Raw genomic sequence first — 26,028 nt, forward strand, 5'->3', positions numbered from 1 at the left:
TTATGTTGTCTGCCTTCCCTCCAAAATTAGGTAACCTCTGTGGTCCTTTCCCAGCCTAAAATGTCTGTCTCTGCACCACCTCCATTCAGATAGAAAACAGAATGGAGGGGGACTTCCCTGGTGGTCCAGTGGTTAAGACTTCATCTTCCAATGCAGGGGATGTGGGTTTGATCCCTGGTTGGGGAACTAAGATCCCACATGCCTCGTGGCCAAAAAACCAAAACATAAAACAGAAGCAATGTTTTAACAAATTCAATAAAGACTTTAAAAATGGTCCACATCAAAAAAATCTTTAAAAAAAAGAAAACAGAATGGAGGAGTGTGTAGCAGCACAGAGTAGACAGTGGCCAGTTTGTCCAGGACAGGGGTAGACCAGGGGAAAGAGGGACAGAGAGCAGAATCAGGGTAGGTTTGCCAGAGAGGTGAGTTTTGAAGGGTGCAGAAAAGTTTTCCAGCCATGCAGGGAAAGAAGGGCTAATGATTAGCTGGAACAGCATGGCAGAGCAGTGGAATAAAGCACCTGCCATATTGGGAACTGCAAGCAGCATGGCAGGAGGCGAGACTGATTGGCTGGGGCAGGTAACAAGAGTTTTACTGTTCTGAGACTCAAGTGTGAATGTGATAATGCACCACGAAACGGCCTGAGAGTGATGTGGGAGGTGGTTTTTAAAGACAATCCCTTTGGGTACAGTGGGAAGATACACTAGACACAGAAAGCCCTCTTCTGTAAAACGAAGAGGTTGAATTTCACCCTTTTACTCCTGTCAATGGGTGCTTTCTTTTCTCCTCAGGGAGTCAAGCAGAAGTATAGCATATTAGTTGTTAAGGACATGGACTGAGGAATTTTTCTAAGGTGGTGAACAGCTTCTGCCCTTTCACCCCTTGGAAGTCTTCCCCAAAACGAGGAGGACAAGAAAAAGCCACACAAGCTCTATCATCCTAGAAACTAACAGACATTGCAACCAGGAACTACATAGTACAGAGATCTGAAAGATGAAGGTCATTGCCATAGCAGGGCTGAGAGGGGTGAAACTTGAGAGGCAATTACCAACAAGAAGGAAGCTGATTGACTCCCTAAAGCCTGAGAAATTGGAGGTACCAAATACAACTGAAGTTTGGATGAGGTACCAGGCTTGAAAACAGGAGAATTTTTGAAAGTCTGTGTATGAAACAGCTATACCTACTGCTCCCATATCCCACTTCTGTAGGAGACAGGAGGCTTATTCTCTGGAGAAGAGCTAGAGAAGCTTTGAACTCAAGGATCCCAAGAGCAGAGGAGGGCAGCGGTGAGGCACTGAGAGCAGAGATTGAGTAACTGTCTACTTACTGACCAGGGAGACCCCAGCTCCCTTCCCCTGCCCAGCTTCCAGAACTCCAGTAGTCAGTTTATGCTTGCAGGCAAGAGAGCAGAAGAGGGTTATGCTTAGGAAGAACTAAACATTCTCAGAAAAGAAACGACATTGGCTCACTGCCCCATTACCAGACAGTGCAGCCAACCTGGAAACAGCCCCTACCTACCACACAAAATGGCTCAAACATCTTTTTGTTGCTTTACTTCTAAATATGAACAGATACCAAAGGAAAGCCTCTAACAGGAAAGATCATTTTCTAAAAAGAAGAAAAAGCACCATCAATTCAAAGAGCAGGAGAAGACTTCCAGAAATCAATAATAATATTCTTAGAAATATTAGAGATTTTATACCCATTAAACAAAAATAGTATGCTATCAAAAAACAAAACAGAGTAAGACCTCCTGAAAGATAAAAATACGATTTAAAAATTACTTAATCCATAGAAAGTTTGGAAGATAAAGTTGAGAAATCTTACAGAAAATTGGAGGAAAGACAAAGTGACGGACATGAGGAGAGACAAAATTAAAAAATTAGAGGATCAATCCAAAAGATCCAATATCTGATTAACAAGAAATAGGGAAAAGGATAGTGAAAATGGAGAGGAAATTATTAAAGAAATAATACAATAAAACTTCCCAAAACTGAAAAAAAAAAAAAAAAAAAACTTCCCAAAACTGAAAGACAGATTGAAAGGGCTAATTGAGTACCTAATAAAATGAGTGGAATTTTTTTTTAATTCTTAAAATATACTATGATGATATTTAAGACTATCAAAAAAAGAGAGAGAGGGACTTCCCTGGTGGCACAGTGGTTAAGAATCCACCTGCCAGTGCAGGGGACATGGGTTCAATCCCAGGTCCCGGAAGATCCCACATGCTGTGGAGCAACCAAGACCGTGCACCACAACTACTGAGCCTGCGCTCTAGAGCCCACGAGCCACAACTACTGAGTCCACGGGCCACAACTACTGAAGCCCATGTGCCTAGAGCCCGTGCTCCACAACAGGAGAAGCCACCACACTAAGAAGCCCACGCACCGCAATAAAGAGTAGCCCCCACTTGCCACAACTAGAAAAAGCCCGCATGCAGCAACAAAGACCCAACACAGCCAAAAATAAAATTATTTAATTGATTAATTATTTTTAAATGATTGCCTATTTTAAAAAAAGAGAAACAGAGAAGATTCTATAAGAATAACAGTTGACTTGCCAACAGAAACACTCAAGCTGGTAGCTACAGGGAGCAGCGCCTTCAAAATTCTAAGTAAACACTATTACCTATCCAGAATTTCATATCCAACCAAATTATCAATCAAGTATAAAATAAGAATATTTTCAGACATTCAAAGTCTCAAAAAAATCTTACCTCCTGTATACCCTCCTTTAGGAAGTTCCTATAGAAAGTATTCCACCCAAATAGGAGAGTAAAAAAAGAAAAAGGAAGATACAAGATCCAGGAAATAGAGGCAAAGGGTATCCCCAGGCCTGGAAAACAACTCATCCAGATTGGAGCAAAAGGATAAAAGGAAGAAAAATGGAATAAAGGAAATTATATCATCTGATAGAAGGAGGAACATTGTATTTAGATGCTTTTGGAGGGTAAGGAAAGAACTACAAACAGAAACTAAGAAAATGAAGCAAAGGGACAGGGAGGAAATTAATTCCAGGAAAAACAAACATTTGTTCAAGAATTTGTTCATAGTATATTATACTTAGCTCATCAGTGGTGGATTAGGGGCAAAGTAATGGGAGCACTGAATATTGATTTAACCAAAAATTGTGATATCGAAAAATTGGGAGAGAGCTTAATCCCCATCCAGCACAATAGGAAATCATTAAGTAATGTCTAAAGTGATTAATCAAAAGATAGTGGTAAAAGCATTTAATTTAGAAATATGCAGGTGAGAAGAAACAGCTACAGGGGTTAAACATGTCTGCCTCTGGGTGGTAGGCTGAAGGCAAAGGATGAGGACAGATAAGTGGAATAACATTTCTTCATGTAAGTCTTTCAGTACTATTTGGTTCTTAAACTCTGTGTGTGTGTGTCGCTTTTTTTTTGACTAAGGAAAGGAGTGCTCTCCAAAGTCACGTAGATTTGGATTTGAATTTGGGGACAACTGTGTTTCTACCTGTGTGATCTTGGGCAAATTATTTTAAACTTCTCAAAGCTCCGTTTCCTCAATTGTAATATGAGGCAAATACTTGATTACCTCTCACATTTCAGTAGGGCTCCTTAGAACCTTAAGATAATGCAGGGCAATTGCCTGGTACATAGCAAAGCCCTCAGTAAAATTCTCCTGCTTCCTCTGATTACCTGGTGCCCCGCACCCTCTCTGGACACCCTGATCTCTCACCCTTCATCAGTCATTCAATCCATGGTGGATTAAAATCCCCCAGGTGTGTCTGCATGTTGCACCTCACCTCTAATGTAGAATAGAATGTTCGATCTTTGTTAAAGAAAAATGAGGTGACCCTTGACCTTTGGGAAGTGGCTTTGGTGGTGAGGAAATACTGTTTCTTCTTTTGGAGAAACACCAGTACTCTCAGGCCCTGGTGAGCAAAAGCTTAGATGAGAACCAGACATCTCTGAAGCCTCCAGGGCCTCTTGGTTTGTGTCCACAAACATTTCTAGCCTACAGCCTTAATCCCTTCTGCTGGTGTAATAAGATCCCTCAGTTTATGACGAAAACTAAGCTGATGGCACTGTGACTGTGAGCCCAGCTACCTGGCACCCGCAGGTGACAGCTGCACCTCTGAGGCTGGCCCGCTTCCCACATCTCCAGAGCACTGCTGCCTGCTGCACCGTAAACCCTGCCCTGGTGCTGATGTCCCGGCCATTAACTGTTTGAACAAGGAAGTTGAGGGTTTCCTGGTGGAGGTTATTTCTTCTTTTACTGCAGGAATTGCACTATATGCAAAGCACAGGTCCAGGCATGGTGGATGACAGAGAGAGAGATTAGGCCTCAAAGGAGCTTACAGTCTAATGGGAGAGATAAATGTTCACCACCCATTAGACAAGGAAATGAACTAAGAGGGTGATTGTGGGCTGCATATAGAAGAAGTAAGGTCTCCGGTCTACACACTGGAATGCTACTTTGGAGCTTCTCACGCAGGCCTGGGACCAAGTCAACCCCAGGTCAGGTGGTTATTTTCAAGCAAAAGTAAGTATTCCACAAATATTTGTGATGGTTTATTCTCAGAGTGGCAGTGAGGGACAGCAGTGTGGGGGGCAAGGGTAGCCTCTGGAAAGCTGACAATCCTTGCTGAGGAGAGTAGTGCCTTATGGACTGGATGACCCTATAAACCACTATCCAGGGGGCTTCCCTGGTGGTGCAGTGGTTGAGAGTCCGCCTGCCGATGCAGGGGACACGGGTTCGTGCCCCAGTCCAGGAAGATCCCACATGCCGCGGAGCAGCTGGGCCCATGAGCCATGGCCGCTGAGCCTGCGCATCCGGAGCCTGTGCTCCGCAACGGGAGAGGCCACAACAGTGAGAGGCCCGCCTACCACACACACAAAAAAAACCAACAGAAAAACACTATCCAAACAGGGACATTTGAGAATTAAAGGAGTGTCATTAATAAGCACATCAGGACATCAGGTGTAAACCAGGATCGGCCCTGGCAAACCAGATATATAGCCTCCTGACTTAAAAGTACTTGATAATTAGAAAAGGGAATCGATTCAGTGACTTAGGGACCGATAGAGCTGATGAAGAGAATAGGTTCTCACTCAGCCAGAACAAATAAGTTCATGCAGGTTCAGAAGGCTTCTCAGGTAAGTCTCCTCAACACCCTGGTTAAGAAACATTGGGACAACACACCTAGTCTCTCTCTCTCTACACATTTCCTCCTCAAAAAGACGGCACAAGGGGCCCAGTTTTAACTAGTGAAAGGTATCGTCCGCCTCTCTGGTTAGGACTTCTGAAAGAACCTCGCCACCTGAGGTTTGACCAAGGAGCTACTTAAAAATTAAATGCATACATGCTGCTCCACGGGCTCCTTGGCTTCTCTCACTTGGAAACCAATTCAAGGTTTGTTTGGTTTGGTTTCTAACTGCCGTATCAAAGGTCCTCCCCTTGTCAGAGAACTGCCAGCCTCTCTCTGCAAACGTTTTTTTTAAAAAAGGATCTCTTATTCCAAAATCACTTCACAGTGATGTCACAGAGTAGGAAATAAGGTACAAAATACCCCTTAGAACATTTGCTCTTTTAAGCAAGTTGCTGTTCAGTCAAAGAAATTCACATTTGATAGGAGAGGAGAATCCTAGTTACCTGGTACTTCTACCCCACTCCGTCCTATTTTCTGTTAGAGTAGAGGTCATCAAGTTACAGATTTTGCAAGTTAAAATTATACTTATTTACCTGTCCCTCCCTCCAGGCTGTGATCTCCTGACATCACATCAAATGCCTTATTAATATAAAATATCATTAAAATTACCCAAGATTTGGACATATTTGTAGGGCCTCATAAATGGAAAGCAGACCAGCCCTCATCCCCCTCTCTTGCTCATACAAGCTCTGCTTTCAGTTCTTATACCCAAAACAGCCTTTCCTTTGTGATTTTTATTTATAGCAAAGCATATTCCTCCCAGGCCACCTCAGGCAACTGGGAGCCAGCTTCCTCTCTCTCTTCCCCTTCCCATCCCATCAGAACAGTTTCATTGTGCTGGTTCAGCTCTACCCGCTCTTGTGACCACTGGGTCTATCTGTTAGACGAACGCATGATCAAGAGTCTTCTCCCCAGTCCTGCCAGGCCCTCACATGAATTCTCTTGAATGACTGTAGAAAATGATTCTCTCTTTTTGCCTGGACTGTGTTCCCATTTTCTTCGTCACGGTCAAGTGAAGATTATCACTTCAGATTGTGTCAGTCTCTGACAGACCTCTCCCATGGGGCCTTTCCTTTCTGGCAATTCTCTGAGATCCACCAGCCTCATCAAGAAAACAATCAACACATGACTTAAGCTTTAGATTGGATGTGGGTTAAATGCTGGCATCACTTAGTTCTGTCAAGTGACAAATCAAAATGGGAAAATCCAAGCCTTTCAACTATTAAATCAGAGTTCCCACTGTCGGCCCATACTGTGAGTGTTGGTAGGCGGGGGGACGTGTAATATTTGTGGATGACAGAAAAGGCATGCACTAAGGTCAGCTCATAACCAACATAAATATGTAGAAACGTAAAGGCCACTATTAATATGTAAGTACAGGCTCCAAAGATGTTTCAGCTTGGTCTCTTCTTCGTCCCGCTACAGAAACCAAACGATCGTGACCATAAAGTGAGAATGGCATTGGGAAATGGCTTGCGAGGAGATGTGTGGAGAGAATTCATCAAGAGATTTGGGGACATTCACATTTATGAGTTCTATGCTTCCACTGAAGGCAATATCGGATTTATGAATTACACGAGAAAAGTCGGTGCTGTTGGAAGAGTAAACTACCTACTGAGAGTAAGTACATTGAAAAATGAGGGCAGCCAGCTTTCAGCACATGGAGATTTCTTAAAAGCTATGTCATGATGATGTTATCATCAGAATCCCATGCAGTCTCAGAGCCATGGCCCATTCGTATCACCAAGAGAGGTTTTGCTCAGGCTCTGTGACAATGACCTAAAAATGACAGGGTCCTCGAATTTTAAAATATTAATTTCTATTAATAACAACCCATTATGCCTTTGCCATCTGCAACTTCTGTGAAGTCTTCTAATGCCATTTATACTTGTATTTGTTAAAACACCTGAAGGTTACCAGTTCTGTATGTTTACTATACACCGTGAAATGTGGTACTTCCCTTTCATCACACTGTACGTTACCACCACCAGGGGAATTTTTTATACATATAGGTGCAGGGCCCCCACCCCCTGAGCTTTGGATTCAATTGTTCTGAGGGGGGGCCCAGGCATCAGTGTTTTCTTAAAGCTGTTCAGCCAGGGTTAAGAACCACTCCTTCAAGATAACCAGGGTGCATCCGAGTTGTAGGATCTTGTAAACATTTGTTTTCACCTAGTAACTACACCAGAAAGATATTTCTTATGTGTAAGCCAGCTCTCACAGCATTCTCTTTTCCCTCTCATTTTATTGCCTCACCTCCAGACAATCTCTTTGCCTTTTATTGTGCTCGAGCAGTCAGTCTTCCAGATGACCACCTATTCTGCAAAATTCCAGAAATATTCAGCAAATGCTGAACCTTCACTTGCTTGAGCAGTCATTACTGTGGTTATGCCTTGGGCAGCTCATCCTGCCTGGGCATGAAACAGCCACACCAGAGCTCCCAGGCAACCTGTGTCCCCGGGGACTGACCAGCAAAGTACAGAGGACAATAGTCGATGTGCATAAGAGATCTGGCCCAAGAGATCAAATTCCACTACCATCACAGACTAGCCCAAGGTCATGCCCTTTGTGTTACTTAGGCCTCAAATTCAGAATCTATAAAAGAGACAGAAAGAGAAAATATAGAGCCTAGTGCCTGGCCCAAACTCAGTGTAATAAGGGAAGAGAGTTCTTGAAAGGATTACATTAAATAGGATATAACCCAATGCCTGTCATATAATAGCCTTGAAGAGTTATTAGTTGTAAAGTTTATTACTGTTCCATTCCTTGTATTCTGGCCTGATCTCCAGGCATTCCCAAGTCCAAGGAACCTCTCTAACAACAGCTAAACCTACACTACACATGTCCCTCCACTGTGTTCCACACCTGCGCCATCCAATACAGTAGCCACTAGCTACATGTAGCTATTTAAATTATGTAAACTTTTAATCAGTTCTTCATTCACCCTAGCCACATTTCAAGTGCTCAGTAGCCACATGTGTTTAGTGATGACCACGTTGAGTAGTACAGTTATAGGACATTTCCATCATCACAGAAAATTCTACTGGGCAGCACTACTACAGACTGAGAATCAATTTCCTACTCCCCACTGGAATCGCTGCTGAGAGGGTTAATCTTCTCTAGTTAGCATCAGGCCAACCTGAACCAGCCCAAACCTGGATACCCAGGCTAAATGCAGTTCACAACAAGAGAGGGCAGAAAGCTGAGCTGACGCCTGGTGCAAGCTATCTATGTTGTCACTACTAACCCTCAGAAAACGTGAGTTGCAGGGAAACTTTCATTTCAAACTAAACCTGAGGACCCGAGAAATTGATGCTGTATATTACTAGTTCTTTGCTTCTCATCCATTGATTGCCATGTTTTATTGTCAGTTTTTCTACTTTAAACAAAACCATATATTTTAACTAGAAAAAAAGGAAGACGATGACCCTGCATTTGATGAGGAAAAAAGCATTACTTACCAACCCAAATTTTTTTTACATTCTTGCAAATAAACAAGTTCTACATTTGTTGAATATGAATGCTATTTGGTTTCTAATGGTTAACTGCTACTACCAAAGCATATGATTGGTTAATTTATCATACAGATTTGAAAACAAATTTGAAATGGACATAGTAATCATGGTTAATAATTAAATCTAAACACTGCCACATTTGTATTTTGTTGCCAATATAGAAAATAGTATACTTATTGCTCTTACTGAATTAAATTTAAATTCTTATGCCCTTGAATTATAGTAACATGAAATATGGTGGAATTTTAATAATTTTATAGCCATGGGCATGAAACAAAGTATACCATTATATCATTGAATCTTAAATGTATTGGAGAACATGTCCCTGGAATGCGAAACATCTAACAGTAGTGGATAAAGGTTAAACAAGATTTTTTTAATAACATTTTTATTGGAGTATAATTGCTTTACAATGGTGTGTTAGTTTCTGCTTTATAACAAAGTGAATCAGTTATACATAAACATATATCCCCATATCTCTTCCCTCCTGCGTCTCCTTCTCTCCCACCCTCCCTATCCCACCCCTCTAGGTGGTCACAAAGCACCGAGCTGATCTCCCTGTGCTATGCGGCTGCTTCCCACTAGCTATCTATTTTACATTTGGTAGTATATATATGTCCATATGTACACTACCACTCTCTCACTTTGTCCCAGCTTACCCTTCCCCCTCCAGTGTCCTCAAGTCCATTCTCTAGTAGGTCTGCGTCTTTATTCCCGTCATGCCACTAGGTTCTTCATGACCATTCATCTGTTGATGGACACTTAGGTTGCTTCCATGTGCTGGCTATTGTAAATAGAGCTGCAATGAACATTGTGATACATGACTGTTTTTGAATTATGGTTTTCTCAGGGTATATGCCCAGTAGTGGGATTGCTGGGTCGTATGGTAGTTCTATTTGTAGTTTTTTAAGGAACCTCCATTGGCTGTATCAATTTACCACCAACAGTGCAAGAGGGTTCCCTTTTCTCCACACCCTCTCCAGCATTTACTGTTGGTAGATTTTTTAATGATAGCCAGCCATTCTGACTGGTGTGAGGTGATACCTCATTGCACTTTTGATTTGCATTTCTCTAATGATTAGTGATGTTGAGCATCCTTTCATGTGTTTGTTCACTATCTGTATATCTTCTTTAGAGAAATGTTTATTTAGGTCTTCGGCCCATTTTTGGATTGGGTTGTTTGTTTTTCTGATATTGAGCTGCATGAGCTGCTTGTAAATTATTGAGATTAATCTTTTGTCAGCTGCTTCATTTGCAAATATTTTCTCCCATTCTGAGTGTTGTCTTTTCACCTTGTTTATGTTTCCTTTGCAGTGCAAAAGCTTTTAAGTTTCATTAGGTCCCATTTGTTTATTTTTGTTTTTATTTCCATTACTCTAGGAGGTGGGTCAAAAAGGATCTTGCTGTGATTGTTGTCAGAGTGTTCTGCCTATCTTTTCCTCTAAGAGTTTTATAGTGTCTGGCCTTACATTTAGGTCTTTAATCCATTTTGAGTTTATTTTTGTGTATGGTGTTAGGGAGTGTTCTAATTTCATTCTTTTACATGTAGCTATCCAGTTTTCCCAGCACCACTTATTGAAGAGGCTGTCATTTCTCCATTGTATACTCTTGCCTCCTTTGTCAAAAATAAGGTGAGCATATGCTCGTGGGTTTATCTCTGGGCCTTCAATCCTGTTCCATTGATCTATATTTCTGTTTTTGTGCCAGTACCATATTGTCTTGATTACTTTAGCTTTGTAGTATAATCTGAAGTCCAGGAGCCTGATTTGTCCAGCTCCATTTTTCTTCTCTAGATTGCTTTGGTTATTCCAGGTCTTTTGTGTTTCCATACAAACTGTGAAAGTTTTTGCTCTAGTTCTGTGAAAAATACCATTTGTAATTTGATAGGGATTGCATTGAATCTGTAGACTGCTTTGGGTAGTAGAGTCATTTCCACAATGTTGAATCTTCCAATCCAAGAACATAATATATCTCTCCATCTGTTTGTATCATCTTTAATTTCTTTCATCAGTGTCTTATAATTTTCTGCATACAGGTCTTTTGTGTCCTTAGGTAGGTTTATTCCCAGCTATTTTATTCTTTTTGTTGCAATGGTAAATAGGAGTGTTTTCTTAATTTCTCTTTCAGATTTTTCATCATTAGTGTATAGGAATGCCAGAGATTTCTGTGCATTAATTCTGTATCCTGCAAATTTACCAAATTCATTGATTAGCTCTGGTAGTTTTCTGGTCGCATCTTTAGGATTTTCTATGTATAGTATCACGTCATCTGCAAACAGTGACAGTTTTACTTCTTCTTTTCTGATTTGGATTCCTTTTATTTCTTTTTCTTCTTTGATTGCTGTGGCTAAAACTTCCAAAACTATGTTGAATAATAGTGGTGAGAATGGGCAACCTTGTCTTGTTCCTAATCTTAGCAGAAATGGTCTTAATTTTTCACCATTGAGAATGATGCTGGCTGTGGGTTTGTCATATATGTCCTTTATTATGTTGAGGTAAGTTCCCTCTATGCCTACTTTCTGGAGAGTTTTTATCATAAATGGGGGTTGAATTTTGTCAAAAGCTTTTTCTGCATCTATTGAGATGATCATATGGTTTTTATCCTTCAATTTGTTAATATGGAGTATCAGACTGATTGATTTGCATATATTGAAGAATCCTTGCATTCCTGGGATAAACCCCACTTGATCATAGTGTATGACCCTTTTAATGTGCTGTTGAATTCTGTTTCCTAGTATTTTGTTCAGGATTTTTGCATCTATGTTCATCAGTGATATTGGCCTGTAATTTTCTTTCTTTGTGACATCTTTGTCTGGTTTTGGTATCAGGGTGATGGTGGCCTCGCAGAATGAGCTTGGGAGTGTTCCTCCATCTGCTATATCTTGGATGAGTTTGAGAAGGATAGGTGTTAGCTCTTCTCTAAATGTTTGATAGAATTCTCCTGTGAAGCCATCTGGTCCTGAACTTTTGTTTGTTGGAAGATTTTTAATCACAGTTTCAATTTCAGTGCTTGTGATTGGTCTGCTTATATTTTCTATTTCTTCCTGGTTCAGTCTCGGAAGGTTGTGCTTTTCTAAGAATTTGTCCATTTCTTCCAGGTCATCCATTTTATTGGCATAGAGTTGCTTGTAGTAATCTCTCATGATCCTTTGTATTTCTGCAGTGTCAGTTGTTACTTCTTTTTTCTTTTCTAATTCTATTGATTTGAGTCTTCTTTTTTCTCTTGATGAGTCTGGCTAATGGTTTATCAATTTTGTTTACCTTCTCAAAGAACCAGCTTTTAGTTTTATTTGCTATCATTGCCTTCAGTTCTTTTTCATTTATTTCTGATCTGATCTTTATGATTTATCTCCTTCTGCTAACTTTGGGGGTTTTTTGCTCTTCTTTCTCTAATTGCCTTAGGTGTAAGGTTAGGTTGTTTATTTGAGATGTTTCTTGTTTCTTGAGGTAGGATTGTATTGCTATAAACGTCCTTCTTAGAACTGCTTTTGCTGCATCCCATAGGTTTTGCGTCATTGTGTTTTCATTGTCATTTGTTTTTAGGTATTTTTTGTTTTCCTCTTTAATTTCGTCAGTGATCTCTTGGTTATTAAGTGGTGTATTGTTTAGCCTCCATGTATTTCTATTTTTTACAGAATTTTTCCTATAATTGATATCTAGTCTCATAGCATTGTGGTTGGAAAAGATACTTGATACAATTTCGATTTTTTTTAATTTACCAAGGCTTGATTTGTGACCCAAGATGTGATCTATCCTGGAGAATGTTCCATGAGCACTTGAGAAGAAAGTGTATTCTGTTGTTTTTGGATGGAATGTCATATAAATATCAGTTAAGCCCATCTTGTTTAATGTATCATTTAAAGCTTGTGTTTCCTTATTTATTTTTATTTTGAATGATCTGTCCATTGGTGCAAGTGGGGTGTTAAAGTCCCCTACGGATTGTGTTACCATCGATTTCCCCTTTTATGGCTGTTAGTATTTGCCTTATGTATTGAGGTGCTCCTATGTTGGGTGCATAAATATTTACAATTGTTATATCTTCTTCTTGGATTGATCCCTTGATCATTATGTAGTGTCCTTCTTTGTCTCTTCTAATAGTGTTTGTTTAAAAGTCTATTTTGTCTGATATGAGAATTTCTACTCCAGTTTTCTTTTGATTTCCATTTGCATGGAGTATCTTTTTCCATCCCCTCACTTTCAGTCTGTTTGTGTCCCTAGGTCTGAAGTGGGTCTCTTGTAGACAGCATATATACGGGTCTTGTTTTTGTATCCATTCAGCCAGTCTATGTCTTTTGGTTAGAACATTTAATCCATTTACATGTAAGGTAATTATCGATATGTATGTCCCTATTACCATTTTAATTGTTTTGGGTTTGTTATTATAGGTCTTTTCCTTCTCTTGTGCTTCCTGCCTAGGGAAGTTCCTTTAGCATTTGTTGTAGAGCTGGTTTGGTGGTGCTGAATTCTCTTAGCTTTTGCTTGTATGTAAAGATTTTAATTTCTCTGTTGAATCTGAATGAGACTCTTGCTAGGGAGAGTAATCTTCATTGTAGGCTTTTCCCTTTCATCACTTTAAATATGTTCTGCCACTGTCTTCTGGCTTGCAGAGTTTCTGCTGAAAGATCGGCTGTTAACCTTATGGGGATTCCCTTGTATGTTATTTGTTGTTTTTCCCTTGCTGCTTTTAATATTTTTTCTTTGTATTTTATTTTGATAGTTTGATTAATATGTGTCTTGGCGTGTTTCTCCTTGGATTTATCCTGTATGGGACTCTCTGTGCTTCCTGGACTTGGGTAGCTATTTCCTTTCTCATATTAGGGAAGTTTTCAACTATAATCCCTTCAAATATTTCTCAGTCCCTTTCTTTTTCTCTTCTTCTGGGACCCCTATAATTCAAATGTTGGTGTGTTTAATGTTGTCCCAGAGGTCTCTGAGATTGTTTTCAATTCTTTTCATTCTTTTTTCTTTATTCTGCCCTGCAGTAATTATTTGCACTATTTTATCTTCCAGGTCACTTGTCCGTTCTTCTGCCTCAGTTATTCTGCTATTGATTCCTTCTAGAGAATTTTTAATTTCATTTATTGTGTTGTTCATCACTGTTTGTTTGCTTTTTACTTCTTCTAGGTCCTTTTTAAACGTTTCTTGTATTTTCTCCATTCTATTTCCAAGATTTTGGATCATCTTTACTATCATGACTCTGAATTCTTTTTCAGGTAGACTGCCTATTTCTTCCTCATTTCTTAGCTCTGGTGGGTTTTTACCTTGCTCCTGCATCTGCTGCGTATTTCTCTGTCTTCTCATTTTGCTTAACTTACTGTGTTTGTGGTCTCCTTTTCACAGGCTGCAGGTTTGTCATTCCCATTGTTTCTGGTGTCTGCCCCAGTGGGTTAGGTTTGTTTAGTGTGTTGTGTAGCCTTCCTGGTGGAGGGGACTGGTGCCTGTGTTTTGGTAAATGAGCCTGGATCTTGTCTTTCTGGTGGGCAGGACCGCAACTGGTGGTGTGTTTTGGGGTGTCTGTGACCTTATTATGATTTTAGGCAGCCTCTCTGCTAATGGGTGGGGTTGTGTTCCTGTCTTGCTAGTTGTTTCGCATGGGTTGTCCAGCACTGGAGCTTGCTGGTCATTCAGTGGAGCTGGGTCTTAGTGTTGAGACAGATATCTCTGGGAGACCTCTCATCAATTGATATCATGAGGGGCTGGGAGGTCTCTAGTGAACCAATGTCCTGAACTCGGCTCTCCCACCTCAGAGGCACAGGCCTGACACCTGGCCAGAGCACCAAGACCCTATCAGCCACATGGCTCAGAAGAACAGGGAGAAAAAAAGAAAGAAAATAATAAAATAAAAGAAAGTTATTAAAATTAAAAATAATTACTAAAAACAAAAAATTAAAAAGTAATAAAAAAGGAAAGAAAGAAGAGAGCAACCAAACCAAAAAAGAAATCCACCAATGATAACAAGCTCTAAAAACTAACTGTAGTTAAAGAAAGAACAACAAGAAAAAAAGCAGACAGACAGAACCCTAGGACAAATGGTAAAAGCAAAGCTATACAGACAAAATTACAGAAAGAAGCATACCCATACACACTCACAAAAAGAGAAAAAGGAATAAAATATATATATCATTGCTCCCAAAGTCCACTGCCTCAATTTAAGACGATTATTTGTCTATTCATGTATTCCACAGATGCAGGGTACATCAAGTTGATTGTGGAGATTCAATCCGTGGCTCCTGAGGCTGCTGGGAGGGATTTCCCTTTCTCTTCTTTGTTCGCACAGCTCCTGGGGTTCAGCTTTGGATTTGGCCCCACCTCTGCATGTAGGTCGCCTGAGGGCGTCTGTTCTTTGCTCAGACAGGATGGGGTTAAAGGAGCAGCTGATTCAGGGGCTCTGGCTCACTCAGGCCAGGGGGAGGGAGGGGTACGGATGCAGGGTGAGCCTGCAGCGGCAGAGGCCAGCATGACGTTGCACCAGCCTGAGGCGTGCCGTGTGTTGTCCCCGGGAGGTTGTCCCTGGATCACGGGACCCTGGCAGTGGCGGACTGCACAGGCTTCCGGGAGCGGAGGTGTGGATAGTGACCTGTGCTTGCACACAGGCTTCTTGGTGGCGGCAGCAGAGGCCTTAGCGTCTCATGCCCGTCTCTGGGGTCCGCGCTGATAGCCGCGGCTCGCACCCGTCTCTGGAGCTCATTTAGGCGGTGCTCTGAATCCCCTCTCCTCGCGCACCCCGAAACAATGGTCTCTTGCCTCTTAGGCAGGTCCAGACTTTTTCCCAGACTCCCTCCCGGCTAGCCGTGGCGCACTAACCCCTTCAGGCTGTGTTCACGCCGCCAGTCCTCTCCCTGCACTCCGACCGAAGCCCGAGCCTCAGCTCCCAGCCCCCACCCGCCCCGGCGTGTGAGCAGACAAGCCTCTTGGGCTGCTGAGTGCCGGTCGGCACCTATCCTCTGTGCGGGAATCTCTCCGCTTTGCCCTCCGCACCCTGTGACTGCGCTCTCCTCTGCGGCTCCAAAGCTTCCCCACTGCGCAATCCACAGTCTCGGCCCGCAAAGGGGCTTCTAGTGTGTGGAAACCTTTCCTCCTTCACAGCTCCCTACCTCTGGTGCAGGTTCCGTCCGTATCATTTTGTCTCTGGTTATTCTTTTTTCTTTTGCCCTACCTGTGTACGTGGGGAGTTTCTTACCTTTTGGGAAGTCTGAGGTCTTCTACCAGCATTCAGTAGGTGTTCTGTAGGAGCAATTCCACGTGTAGATGTATTTCTGATGTATTTGTGGGGAGGAAGGCGATCTCCACATCTCACTCCTCCGCCATCTTGAAGGTCTCCCCTAAACAAGATTTTAAAAGCCCATATGTGATGTGTCCACCAAAACACATGCATGAGAATGTTCATAACAGCTTTATATTTAATAGTCTAAAACTAGAAACATCCAAATGTCCATTAACAGGAGAAGAGATAAATAAATTGTGGTATAGTCATACAAGGAAAGTTGCATGGCAATAAAAAGTACACCACTGACACAAACACCAACAGGGAGGGATGGATATCACAGACATTATGCTGAGTGAAAGCAGCAGATACTAAGGCATATATTTATTTCACTTATTTGATGCTTAAGACTACTTGATGGCAATAAAAGAATAGTGACTTGACAGAAAGGGGCAGGAGGAAACTTCTTACGGTAATGAAAACGTTTAGTATCTTGATCTGGGCAGTAGTTACATAAGGGTATGCATATGCAAAAATTCATCAAGCTGTACACTTAAAGTATGTGCACTTTGTATGCTTTATGTATGCTATGCCACAATAAAAAAGAATAAGTTGTGAAAGAATATGTGCTCAGAATGATCCATTTTAATTTTGCTAGAAAGTCATAACTTATGAGCTGATTAAATATGATGTGGAGAAAGATGAACCCGTTCGAGATGGAAATGGATATTGCATCAAAGTTCCCAAAGGTACAGTGGATTTTTGTTCAATTAACCTGTGCCTTTTCTTACCTTAACCAAGTGACTCTTAAGAACTAACATATCACAGCTAAAATGAACACATGGTAAAATTTATCAGAGTGGGGGAAAAAAAGAGGTTTATTTTCGTACTCTTGGAAATAGATAAATTCCAAAAGATAGTAATTTACCACTACACGTAATATAACTATAATTTGAAAGCTAGCTTAATAATTTCTTGATTATGAGGTAAGCATTTTGCAGAAGCGGATATGTAATTATGGTTGCAAAACTACGGTTAGCTTCAGCGGACCTTTCCTTTAAGCTTAAACTACTATGCGTTTGTCTAATTGTGTGTGTAAATCATTATTCAGTGAAAGATTAGTATTAAAAGAATTACAAATGTGTGACCATAGAGAATAATGTACTCTGTGTGTGTGTGTGCATGGTGTATATATGTGTATATGATATACATGGAAATACATGTACACATGCATGTAAAATGACTTCCTGCAGCCAGCTTGTTGCCACTGGGTTGTATGGCATCAGTTTTAAAAGGTTAATACTAAAAGTTGCCTACTGCTAGTACATAAAATAACAATTTACTTTCTTCTGTCTTAGGTGAAGTTGGACTCCTGGTTTGCAGAATCACACAACTCACACCATTTAGTGGCTATGCTGGAGGAAAGTCTCAGACAGAAAAGAAAAAACTGAGAGATGTCTTTAAGAAAGGAGACCTCTATTTCAACAGTGGAGATCTCTTAATGATGGACCACGAAAATTTTATCTACTTCCACGACAGAGTTGGAGATACATTCCGGTTGGTTTCTCTGAATTATTGAGCCAAAAACAAACACATGCACAGTTTGGCTTACTCCTAAATTAGAGTCGCATTCCACTTTGGTTATGGTACTCCATTTCCTTCTGTCTCTTTGGCGTGTCAATTCAACCTCCTGTATTCCCAGAAAACAAGGAGCAAAATACACGGGGTATCACTCTGCAATGCATAGTTATCTTGGTTGAGCAACACCAGATGAAACTAGGAGAGAAAACCTGTGTCTGATTTTGGGCACCTAAATAACTTAGTCCATCCAATTCCTCCCATTTATCCTCAATTATTACCAGTCACTCAGGTCAGCCAGGGATTTTCATACTGTTTCCAATCATGAGGCTTTTTCTCAGATAAAATCAAATGCAAATTAATGTGAAGCTGATCTCGTTGAAGAGGAGGTGAGGGTTCTGAGCCCCATCTGCTCCTGTCCCTCCCACTCTCCATTCCCAACCAGATGGTTTCCCACAGAGCCCACAAGTCAGCACAGTGGAGTTTGAAAGTCATCGTAATAGACCATGAAATTAATTCTCAGCAACAGCATGGTCCTCCAGCTTCATGACACTTCTGTTTAACCAGCTTCCTTCCCGTATAAACTCCCTCAGGCCAGACCCTGTGTCTGCTTGTTCACCCCCCAGCACCTAGTACAGTGATTACTTTTTGCATGAATGAATGAGGAAGAGATGGAAGTTGTCTGTCTGTAGTAGAAAGAGCATGGATATGAATGAGAAGAACTCAGCTCCCAGACTTCCTCTTTACCCCTGAGCAGCTGTGTTATCAGGCAGGTAATCTTTCTGTACCTCAGTTCCTTCACCCATGAAATGAGGGTCCCAATGATCCTTACGGTTCCTTCCATCTCTAATATCCCATGACTCTGGATCTATATCATTATGTTATGCCACCTTCATGTTACTAAAAAAGATACTTCTGGGAGATCTAAAGAATTTTTAAATATAAGACAAAATTTAACTCTTTATTCAAAGAAAAAGTAGCACCTGATTGGGCACTAACATTATTCTCCCTACAAATAGAGTATAATATTTTCTTTCTTATTAAAAGCTTTTTCATTGCCGTAAGACCCTGAAAAACAAGTATGAAATTCTAGTTAATAGACATTTACTAACTGAATTAAATAGCAGCCAAAGTTAGTGAGTGAGGGAAGTGAGAGACCTAAACACAGCAAAAAGTCATGGAGATTTATTTTTGATTTCTAGTGCCTTTCTTAGGCCAAACCCATATTTTAACATTAGAACATCATTCTGTGTATCACATTTCACGTGGCAAGGTTAAAATTCCACATTTTATTCTTTAGGTCTATGCCTTTGTCTTTCATGCCTCAAGCAGGGTGCCTCTCCCATGACTAAGTTGGAGAGTTTGGGGGCCAAGGTGAGGAAGACAAACGCAGCCACCCCACAGAGGTCTGGAGGAAACACCCGTCACAGACAACCTGCACCGCAGACCACCAGTGACCTCTGCTAACCTTGCCTTTTCTTCCAGGTGGAAAGGGGAAAATGTGGCCACCACTGAAGTTGCTGACATAGTAGGACTGGTTGATTTTGTCCAAGAAGTGAATGTTTATGGCGTGTCTGTGCCAGGTATGCACAAGATATTATAAATCAATGCCAAAACTCCTACACTAACAGAATATAATTTTAACCCCCGTGCAAAGTTTGTCATCACTTCCTCCTGCCAGCTGGAGAATCAAACAACTCTTTCCCAGCCTCCTGGGAGTAAGGGGCTTATGTCTGGTTTATGTGCCATTATAAATCAGACAGGTCAGTACATCTGAACCTGGCCTTCCTCTGTGGTTCACTCCCTAGCTGTTCTTGGGCTCTCAAGCAAGCCAAATCTCTCCACGATGCAGGGTCCATGCAGCATTTGGCATGCCTCAAGAAAAGAGGTATCATGCTTGAGAGCTTGGAAGTGGTATCTTGGCCTCTGAACTGGGAGGCACAAGTAAGAGCAAGTGCCGTTGCTAGAGGAAAAAAGCCAGGAAGGAGCTGATTTTTTCCAGACTCTTCTTTTAAACCAAGTCCCTGACCCCAGCTTGCTCCACTGAGTTTCAGAATCATCACACAAAGTGCTGTCACCAAGCCTCTGTCTGCAGATCTGCCTCTGCCAGCAGAGTGGGGAGGGTGAGGTCTGATTTTGGGTCCTGGCTCCAACACCTGCTGGCTGTTTGACTTCACACAAATCACTAAATTAGAGATAATACCAATCCTGCAGTTAAGATTGTCGAGAAAACTAATTCATTTTAATTACATAAATACTGAATGTATATTTATCAGACACGTACATGAGGATTGTCATGAAAAGAAATCATTTTAATTATAGATGTCAGAGAGAATTAAAACTTCCAAATCACTATCCAAATATAAGGTACTAGGGGACTCGGTATTCCCTAGAACTCAGTATTTGGGATTCTCATCTATACTCAAAATGGAAATCCCAAAGTCCCTTTTACCTGAGCTATGATGGTTTCACATGACATTGTGCTGTCCTTTTATTTTTTAAAGAATACTTGAGGCTTTCTCTTGCCTGCTCCTCTCCAACCCGGTGACAATGACTTGACAGGAAGTGTAGCCACATCTCAGGTCAGAGTCTGAGGGGTGCAGAGTACTTCTCATGTTGGATTTCAGGCTGAATTAACACAAGGGCCCATATTGTGGCTGTCAGCCATGGCAGCATGCTGGCCTCTCACAGACCCCACCTGGAATATGTTGCATGCCGTTCTAAATGCTGGCGTTTTTAAAGTAACAATACAAAAGAATGAGTATGAGAAGGTAAGAGAATATGGGAAATGGAATGGAAAGGCCTAATCCACTGCTCTTCAAAGTGGTGTCACCTACAAATTGGCACTCGCCATCTGCCTCTACAAGGATCAAATTACGAGCCGCTGCAGCTGCAGACCTTCAACACGCCCTGAAAGGAGTTCAAGGTGGACATCAGGAATGAGGCACTCTGTGCTCTGGGAAAAACTGGCAGAACAGGTCTTCAGATAGATATTTTCAGGAGAAGATTTTATGAGCCCAATTCTTGCATCTTCTCATATCTAGAAAAGCACTAAAATCCTTCATGGTGACATCTGCTCCTCGTGACTAGCAGTGACCTTCGTGAGACTAGCAGATACCTTCTGCAAAAAATATGTGCCTGGTTGCATGTACTCCCCCTTCACTAAAACCCCATGTGTACTGACCTTCTGCCCTACCTCTTTGGAGCAGTTTCTCAGAGCTATCTGAAATGCTGTCTCCCAGGCTATAGTCCTCATTTTGCCCCCAAATAAAATTTAACTCACAACTCTCACGTTGTGCATATTTTTCATTTGACAGTAGGGTCCCTGGGCCAGCAACAGCATCATCGCCCAGGAGCTTGTTAAAAATTTAATATTTCTCATGTTAAAAATGCCCACCCCAGAACTACTGAACCAGAATCTCTGGGGTGGGGCCCAGGGAGCTGTGTTTTAACAAGCCCTCCAGTGATTCTTAAAACAAATGAAGTCTGGTTTTGGAGTGATGAAAATGTTCTAGATACTGGTGATAGTTGCACGACATTTTGAACGTACTAAATGCCACTGAACTGTATACTTTAAAATGGTTAAAATAATGAATTGTATGTTTTACCACAATTTTTAAAAAACACTGAAGTCTGAGAAGCCTGGAGGCCTAGTGGTTCTGAAAATTTAGCCAGTCATCAGAATCATCTGGGAAACTTTTTAAAGCCCAGATCTGGGGTTTGGGACTAAATCTTTGTGTCTTTTTTAAATTCCCAAATGGGTCTGCCACCCAGTAAAGTTTAGGAGCCATTGATATAGAACAAAGAAGAGGAGGCTAATGGGTTTCACATGATTGGGAGACAAGTCAGGTAGAACAAGGAGCAGCTGTGTTTATGTTGCACTGGAGAGCAGAATAAAACGGATGGATTGAAATGACCAGGGAGCAAATTTTAGCCTGAGAACTCTCCTGTAGCCAGAGGGACCAACAACAGAGTGGTCTGTCTCCTGAGGTAGACAATGTCCCACCAACTGGGATAAGTAAAGAGGCTGGCTGTCCACCTGGGATCCTGTGAGAATTCTTACAGCAGTGAAAGATTAGAGATGAACCCTACAGTCTCTCCTATTTTCAGATTCTGTGATTCTCAGTGCCACTCTTGCAGCCTAGAAATGTGGCAGATCTATCTAGAGAAAGACATCAGTCCACCAGGGTGATTCTCACTACTAAAGGGCTGAACAAGGCCTTCACAGAGCTCAGCTTTGGACCAGGAAGAAACTTCTAAGTTTGGGCCTAGACTAGAGATGACACCAGAACTGCCAAACTACTCTCTAGAGCTTTATATTATCAATAGAACTTTCTGCAGTGTTCTGAAAATGTTCTATATCTGCACTGTCCAGCATGGTAGCCAATAGCTACCATATGGTTGTTGAGCACTTGAAATGTGGCTAGTGCAACTGAGGGACTGAATTTTTCATTTTATTTAATTATAATTAATTTTAATAGCTACATGTGACCAGTGGCCACCATATTGGATAGTGTAACTCTAGAGAACCTCTGGCCCAAACTGCTGCAGACAGGAACCTTCCCCCTGGAGCTGAACTAGCCCCAGCCAACCTCTGGGAGTCAGGACAGAGACCTGAGATCCAACAGCCCCATTTGCCTCTCGGTTGGGCATTGCCTCTGTCAGAGCAAGAAGCAAGGAGCCAGTTGACTCTGAAGATTTCTGTTGCATCAGCCTCTGCCTTAATTCTAAAAGGAGCTCATTGGAGACATTCAAGATTCCTGAGACCGGTACCTTTGAGACAGCTACCAGGGACCCCTAGAGAAAGAGGGTATGGTGCCCTGCCTCCCTCCTTCAGATATGAGGCAAAGCAAATGAGGATGCATTTCCTTTCTTATAATTTTTCCTCTTGTTTTCTGACTTCTTTAGAGTCATGGGAAAACACACAACCACCATGGGAGAGATTTTGAAAGCTGGGGCCCAGGTGACGAAGGGCGGCTCCTTCCCCCTCTCTGATTACAGTTAAGTAGTTCAGGGAAGTGGACCTGGACTCCCACTGGGTCTGCCCGATCACATAGAAGAGGTATTAATATGTAATTACCACTGTCCTCACAAGAAAACAATGGTAATTGTTCTAAACACCGGGAAGAAAGAGCTGTTAGGATCTGTTTCCCCTGTGGAGAGCACAACCTCTCTGGACTAGAAGGCATCCAGGTGGGGAGGTGGGGGTGCAGTGGGCACATACCTTGATCTGCCTTCACCCTCCTGTCCTGCAGCCTCTCTGAAATGCAGAGGCAAAGCTATTAGGAACCGTGATTATATGTCTCAGAGGTGAACATTTGTGCCTGGAAGCACAACAGACTTGACCTGCGACCCAAAGAACCACCTGAGCCCAATTATCCTTGACAGGGGAGCAAGGGTTTTTCACCAGAGTCCAAAAAATTTTTTAGCCACTAATTCAACCTTTTTCCCATTCTGGTGTTTACATCTAGGCTGCCAAGAAGGATGATGTCAATAAGCACAGGATCTTTAGCCAGCCTGCCTCAATTCCATTTCTGGCCCTGCCTAGTATTTGCTGCATGAACTTGAACAAGTCTTTTTTTTTTTTTTTTGAACAAGTCTTTTCATGTCATTAAGCCTCAGTTTCTTCACCTGTAAAATGGAGATAACCTTTGTACCTCTTCATAAGGTTGTCATGAGGGTTAAATAAGACAGTACATAAAGCACACTTAGTAAAGGACCTGGCATGTAATAAAGAGTCAATCAATGTATAGCTTGTTGTTTTGTTGTTATCTTTAATTCACTTTAGAATTTAACTTCAACATATATTTGAAATAAAAATTCCAGCTATCCAAAAGAAACCCATGCCATAAATCTGTCTCAGTTCTCTGTACTTTGACCTAGCAAAGGTCATTTATTTTATCATAAATAAAATAAATAGCTACAACCCACCTAATTTTTTCTCACTTTAACTCTAGGTCACGAGGGTCGAATTGGCATGGCTTCCATCAAGATGAAGGAAGACCATGAATTTGATGGAAGGAAACTCTTTAAGCATGTGGCCGATTACCTGCCCAATTATGCAAGGCCCCGGTTTCTAAGAATACAGGTGAGACCCCTTGTTATAAAGTTCAGTTATCCTCTCTCTCGGAGACACCTGAGTCTAAGGGAACCATTCCTCTTCTACCATGGGAGCACAACGGCCAAATTTTCACTACCCTTTCAGGAAGCTAAATGAGGAAGCAGAAATACCAGAAAATATAGCTAGCTGAAACCAAATCCTAATCCCTTTTTCCCTAAAACCACAGACAGTTCATTCAGCAACAGTGTTAGCAAATAACTCACAAAGTCTGTTTGATGAGGTATAACAAACACATAAAATAGAAATGCTCCGACCCTCTTACTTATTGTTTCCAGTTTTAAAGAATGGAAAAATCCCCTGAGGTCCTGCACCTTTCTGTGATGTGAACTTTAATTGGGCATCATTAGCCAGTAGGAACTACCAAAGGCTAAACTGTCACGGATAGAGATTTTTTTTTTCTTTCTCAAACATTAACCCCTTAGTTTAACACTCTCACTTTTGGACCTTGAGCTCTGTGATTCTGTAGCTGAAGATGTGAGAAAAGAAGTGTTAGATTACCAGATATTGCTAAGGTTAAACGGTTATTTCTGTTGATGTTCATAAAACACTGACATGCTTTACAGTGATGGTTGAGAGACATGAAAGTTGAAATATCCTCAGATCATCACCTATTTACTGAAGAAGGAACAAGTCTTTAGTGTCACAAACAGGCTGAAAAAAAAAGTTGTCTGTGTGTACATGATTCCTTTCCCCACCCCACCATTAATCAGAATATTCCAGGAATACTGGAAGCTCACCAAGTGACAGACTCTTCTGCTCCGTATTGCACTGTCTGCAGACTCTCCCCACATGTGATCGTCAAGCTTTAAGGGAAGGAAAAATACCTCCACAGAGGGCCCCCTAGTGGAGGTTCTGAAGACAGGATATCTTGGTATCACACAGAACCTGCTTTCACCTGCTCTCAAATGATTGTTTGATGTTTTTCAGGACACCATTGAGATCACTGGAACTTTTAAACACCGAAAAGTGACCCTCATGGAAGAGGGCTTTAACCCTGCAGTTATCAAAGATGCCTTGTATTTCTTGGATGACAAAGCAGAAATGTATGTGCCGATGACTGAGCACATTTACAACGCCATTAATGATAAAACTCTGAAACTCTGAATATTACCAGGAGGGTAACTCAGCTTATTTCTAGAAAGAAACTGAATGGACCTAGTACAGCCACTTGATATAATCCCACTTTAATTTGATTGAAGATTGTGCAGTGCAATTTTTTTATGCATACCAGTAAGGAGAGACTTTTTAAAATTACACCCGAACCTTTGCAAGTGAAAAGATTTATATGTAATTGTTTTTCAATTTGCACCTACTGTTTGTATTTGCAAACTAAGCTTGTTAGAGGGAGGATGTTATTTTTTAAAATATGTAATAAAATAGATGAACACCAACATATGCAAAGGCACTTCTTCCTGACTTGATTCTAAATGCGAACGCTGAGCCTGACAGTATCATTGGCAATTTTTCACAGGTGTCCCCTTTATAATGCTAATGGCATTCTGAGTAAAAAGTGGTAAGGAGTTGGGAGGTGAGGGGGTAGGTTCCCAGTGAACAACCCAATGGAAATCCAGCTCTAGTGTAAGGCCAACCCTACCCCCAGAAGCATCCTGGCCACTGTCTACAGCATTAGCCAACAAGTGATAAAGCCACCTATAGTCTTTGAAGGAGCTTAAGTCTAGAGCATCAGAGCTCTATACATAAAAGGTATCCAGCAAACTTTTTAGCTATATCAAGGGTTGCAAACTCAAGTGGCTTCAGGATTTGTATTGGTAATGCGGATGAGAAGAGCAGGTCCCAAATGAACGTGGAAAACGTGGGGACAGCCACGACGCAGCTTCAGTCAGCTGATTATTGTCATGGGGCTATAGAGCCCAGGTACTTCCAAGATCTGATTATTCACAAAACAGAAATCCAGATATTTATGTGAATCTCCCAATTTTTAACATGTAAAGTCTCACATTTTTTATAATTTCCACTCACCCCAGAGAAAATGCAACTGTGCACCAGGGAAGTCCCAGAGGTCCAGCTTGCACCCCCAGGCTCACGTGCTCCTCAGTCTAGAGCTGGTTTCACTCCACAGCCAGTCTCCGGCCAGAGAGCCTATTCAAGGACCGAGGGCTTTGGGCGTGGCACAGGAGGATCTGGGAACAGCAAGGAGCTCTCTCAGACAGGCTCTTTGTCCTTACACTCAGCTGCCACCATTTCTGAGTAGAACCCCATAAGCTCTGCATGTGTCAGTCACAGAGTTCCAGGAGCAGGTCCTTGGTGGCGGCCCTCAAGATGACATATTCCTTACTAGAGCTTGTCCTAGGTCACAGGAGCATCATGCTCACTAAGTTCACATCTAGGAAGTGTGACTCGAGTTCACCCCAGCCTCCCCAAAACAGGTAGAGTTTCCTTCCCTAGAGAACATCTTCAGACGACCAGGCGCTA

The 26,028-nt window shown here is 41.6% G+C and overlaps 1 protein-coding gene across 2 annotated transcripts in view; it reads left to right on the plus strand.

The window, feature by feature from the left end:
- The window catches only part of SLC27A2 (solute carrier family 27 member 2), a 54,686-nt gene extending 29,707 nt beyond the window's left edge, over positions 1-24,979 (plus strand). For both annotated transcript variants that reach the window (XM_019931593.3, XM_019931606.3), the window contains 6 exons: positions 6,604-6,798; positions 16,555-16,645; positions 17,255-17,453; positions 18,960-19,057; positions 23,432-23,562; positions 24,523-24,979. In XM_019931593.3, the coding sequence (XP_019787152.2) occupies positions 6,604-6,798; positions 16,555-16,645; positions 17,255-17,453; positions 18,960-19,057; positions 23,432-23,562; positions 24,523-24,699 (891 nt within the window). In that variant the 3' untranslated portion in view covers positions 24,700-24,979. The remainder of the gene's footprint in view (positions 1-6,603; positions 6,799-16,554; positions 16,646-17,254; positions 17,454-18,959; positions 19,058-23,431; positions 23,563-24,522) is intronic.
- Positions 24,980-26,028: the final 1,049 nt, after the last annotated feature.

The sequence above is a fragment of the Tursiops truncatus genome, chromosome 2 (genome assembly GCF_011762595.2).
Source record: "Tursiops truncatus isolate mTurTru1 chromosome 2, mTurTru1.mat.Y, whole genome shotgun sequence".
Classification (NCBI taxonomy): domain Eukaryota; kingdom Metazoa; phylum Chordata; class Mammalia; order Artiodactyla; family Delphinidae; genus Tursiops; species Tursiops truncatus.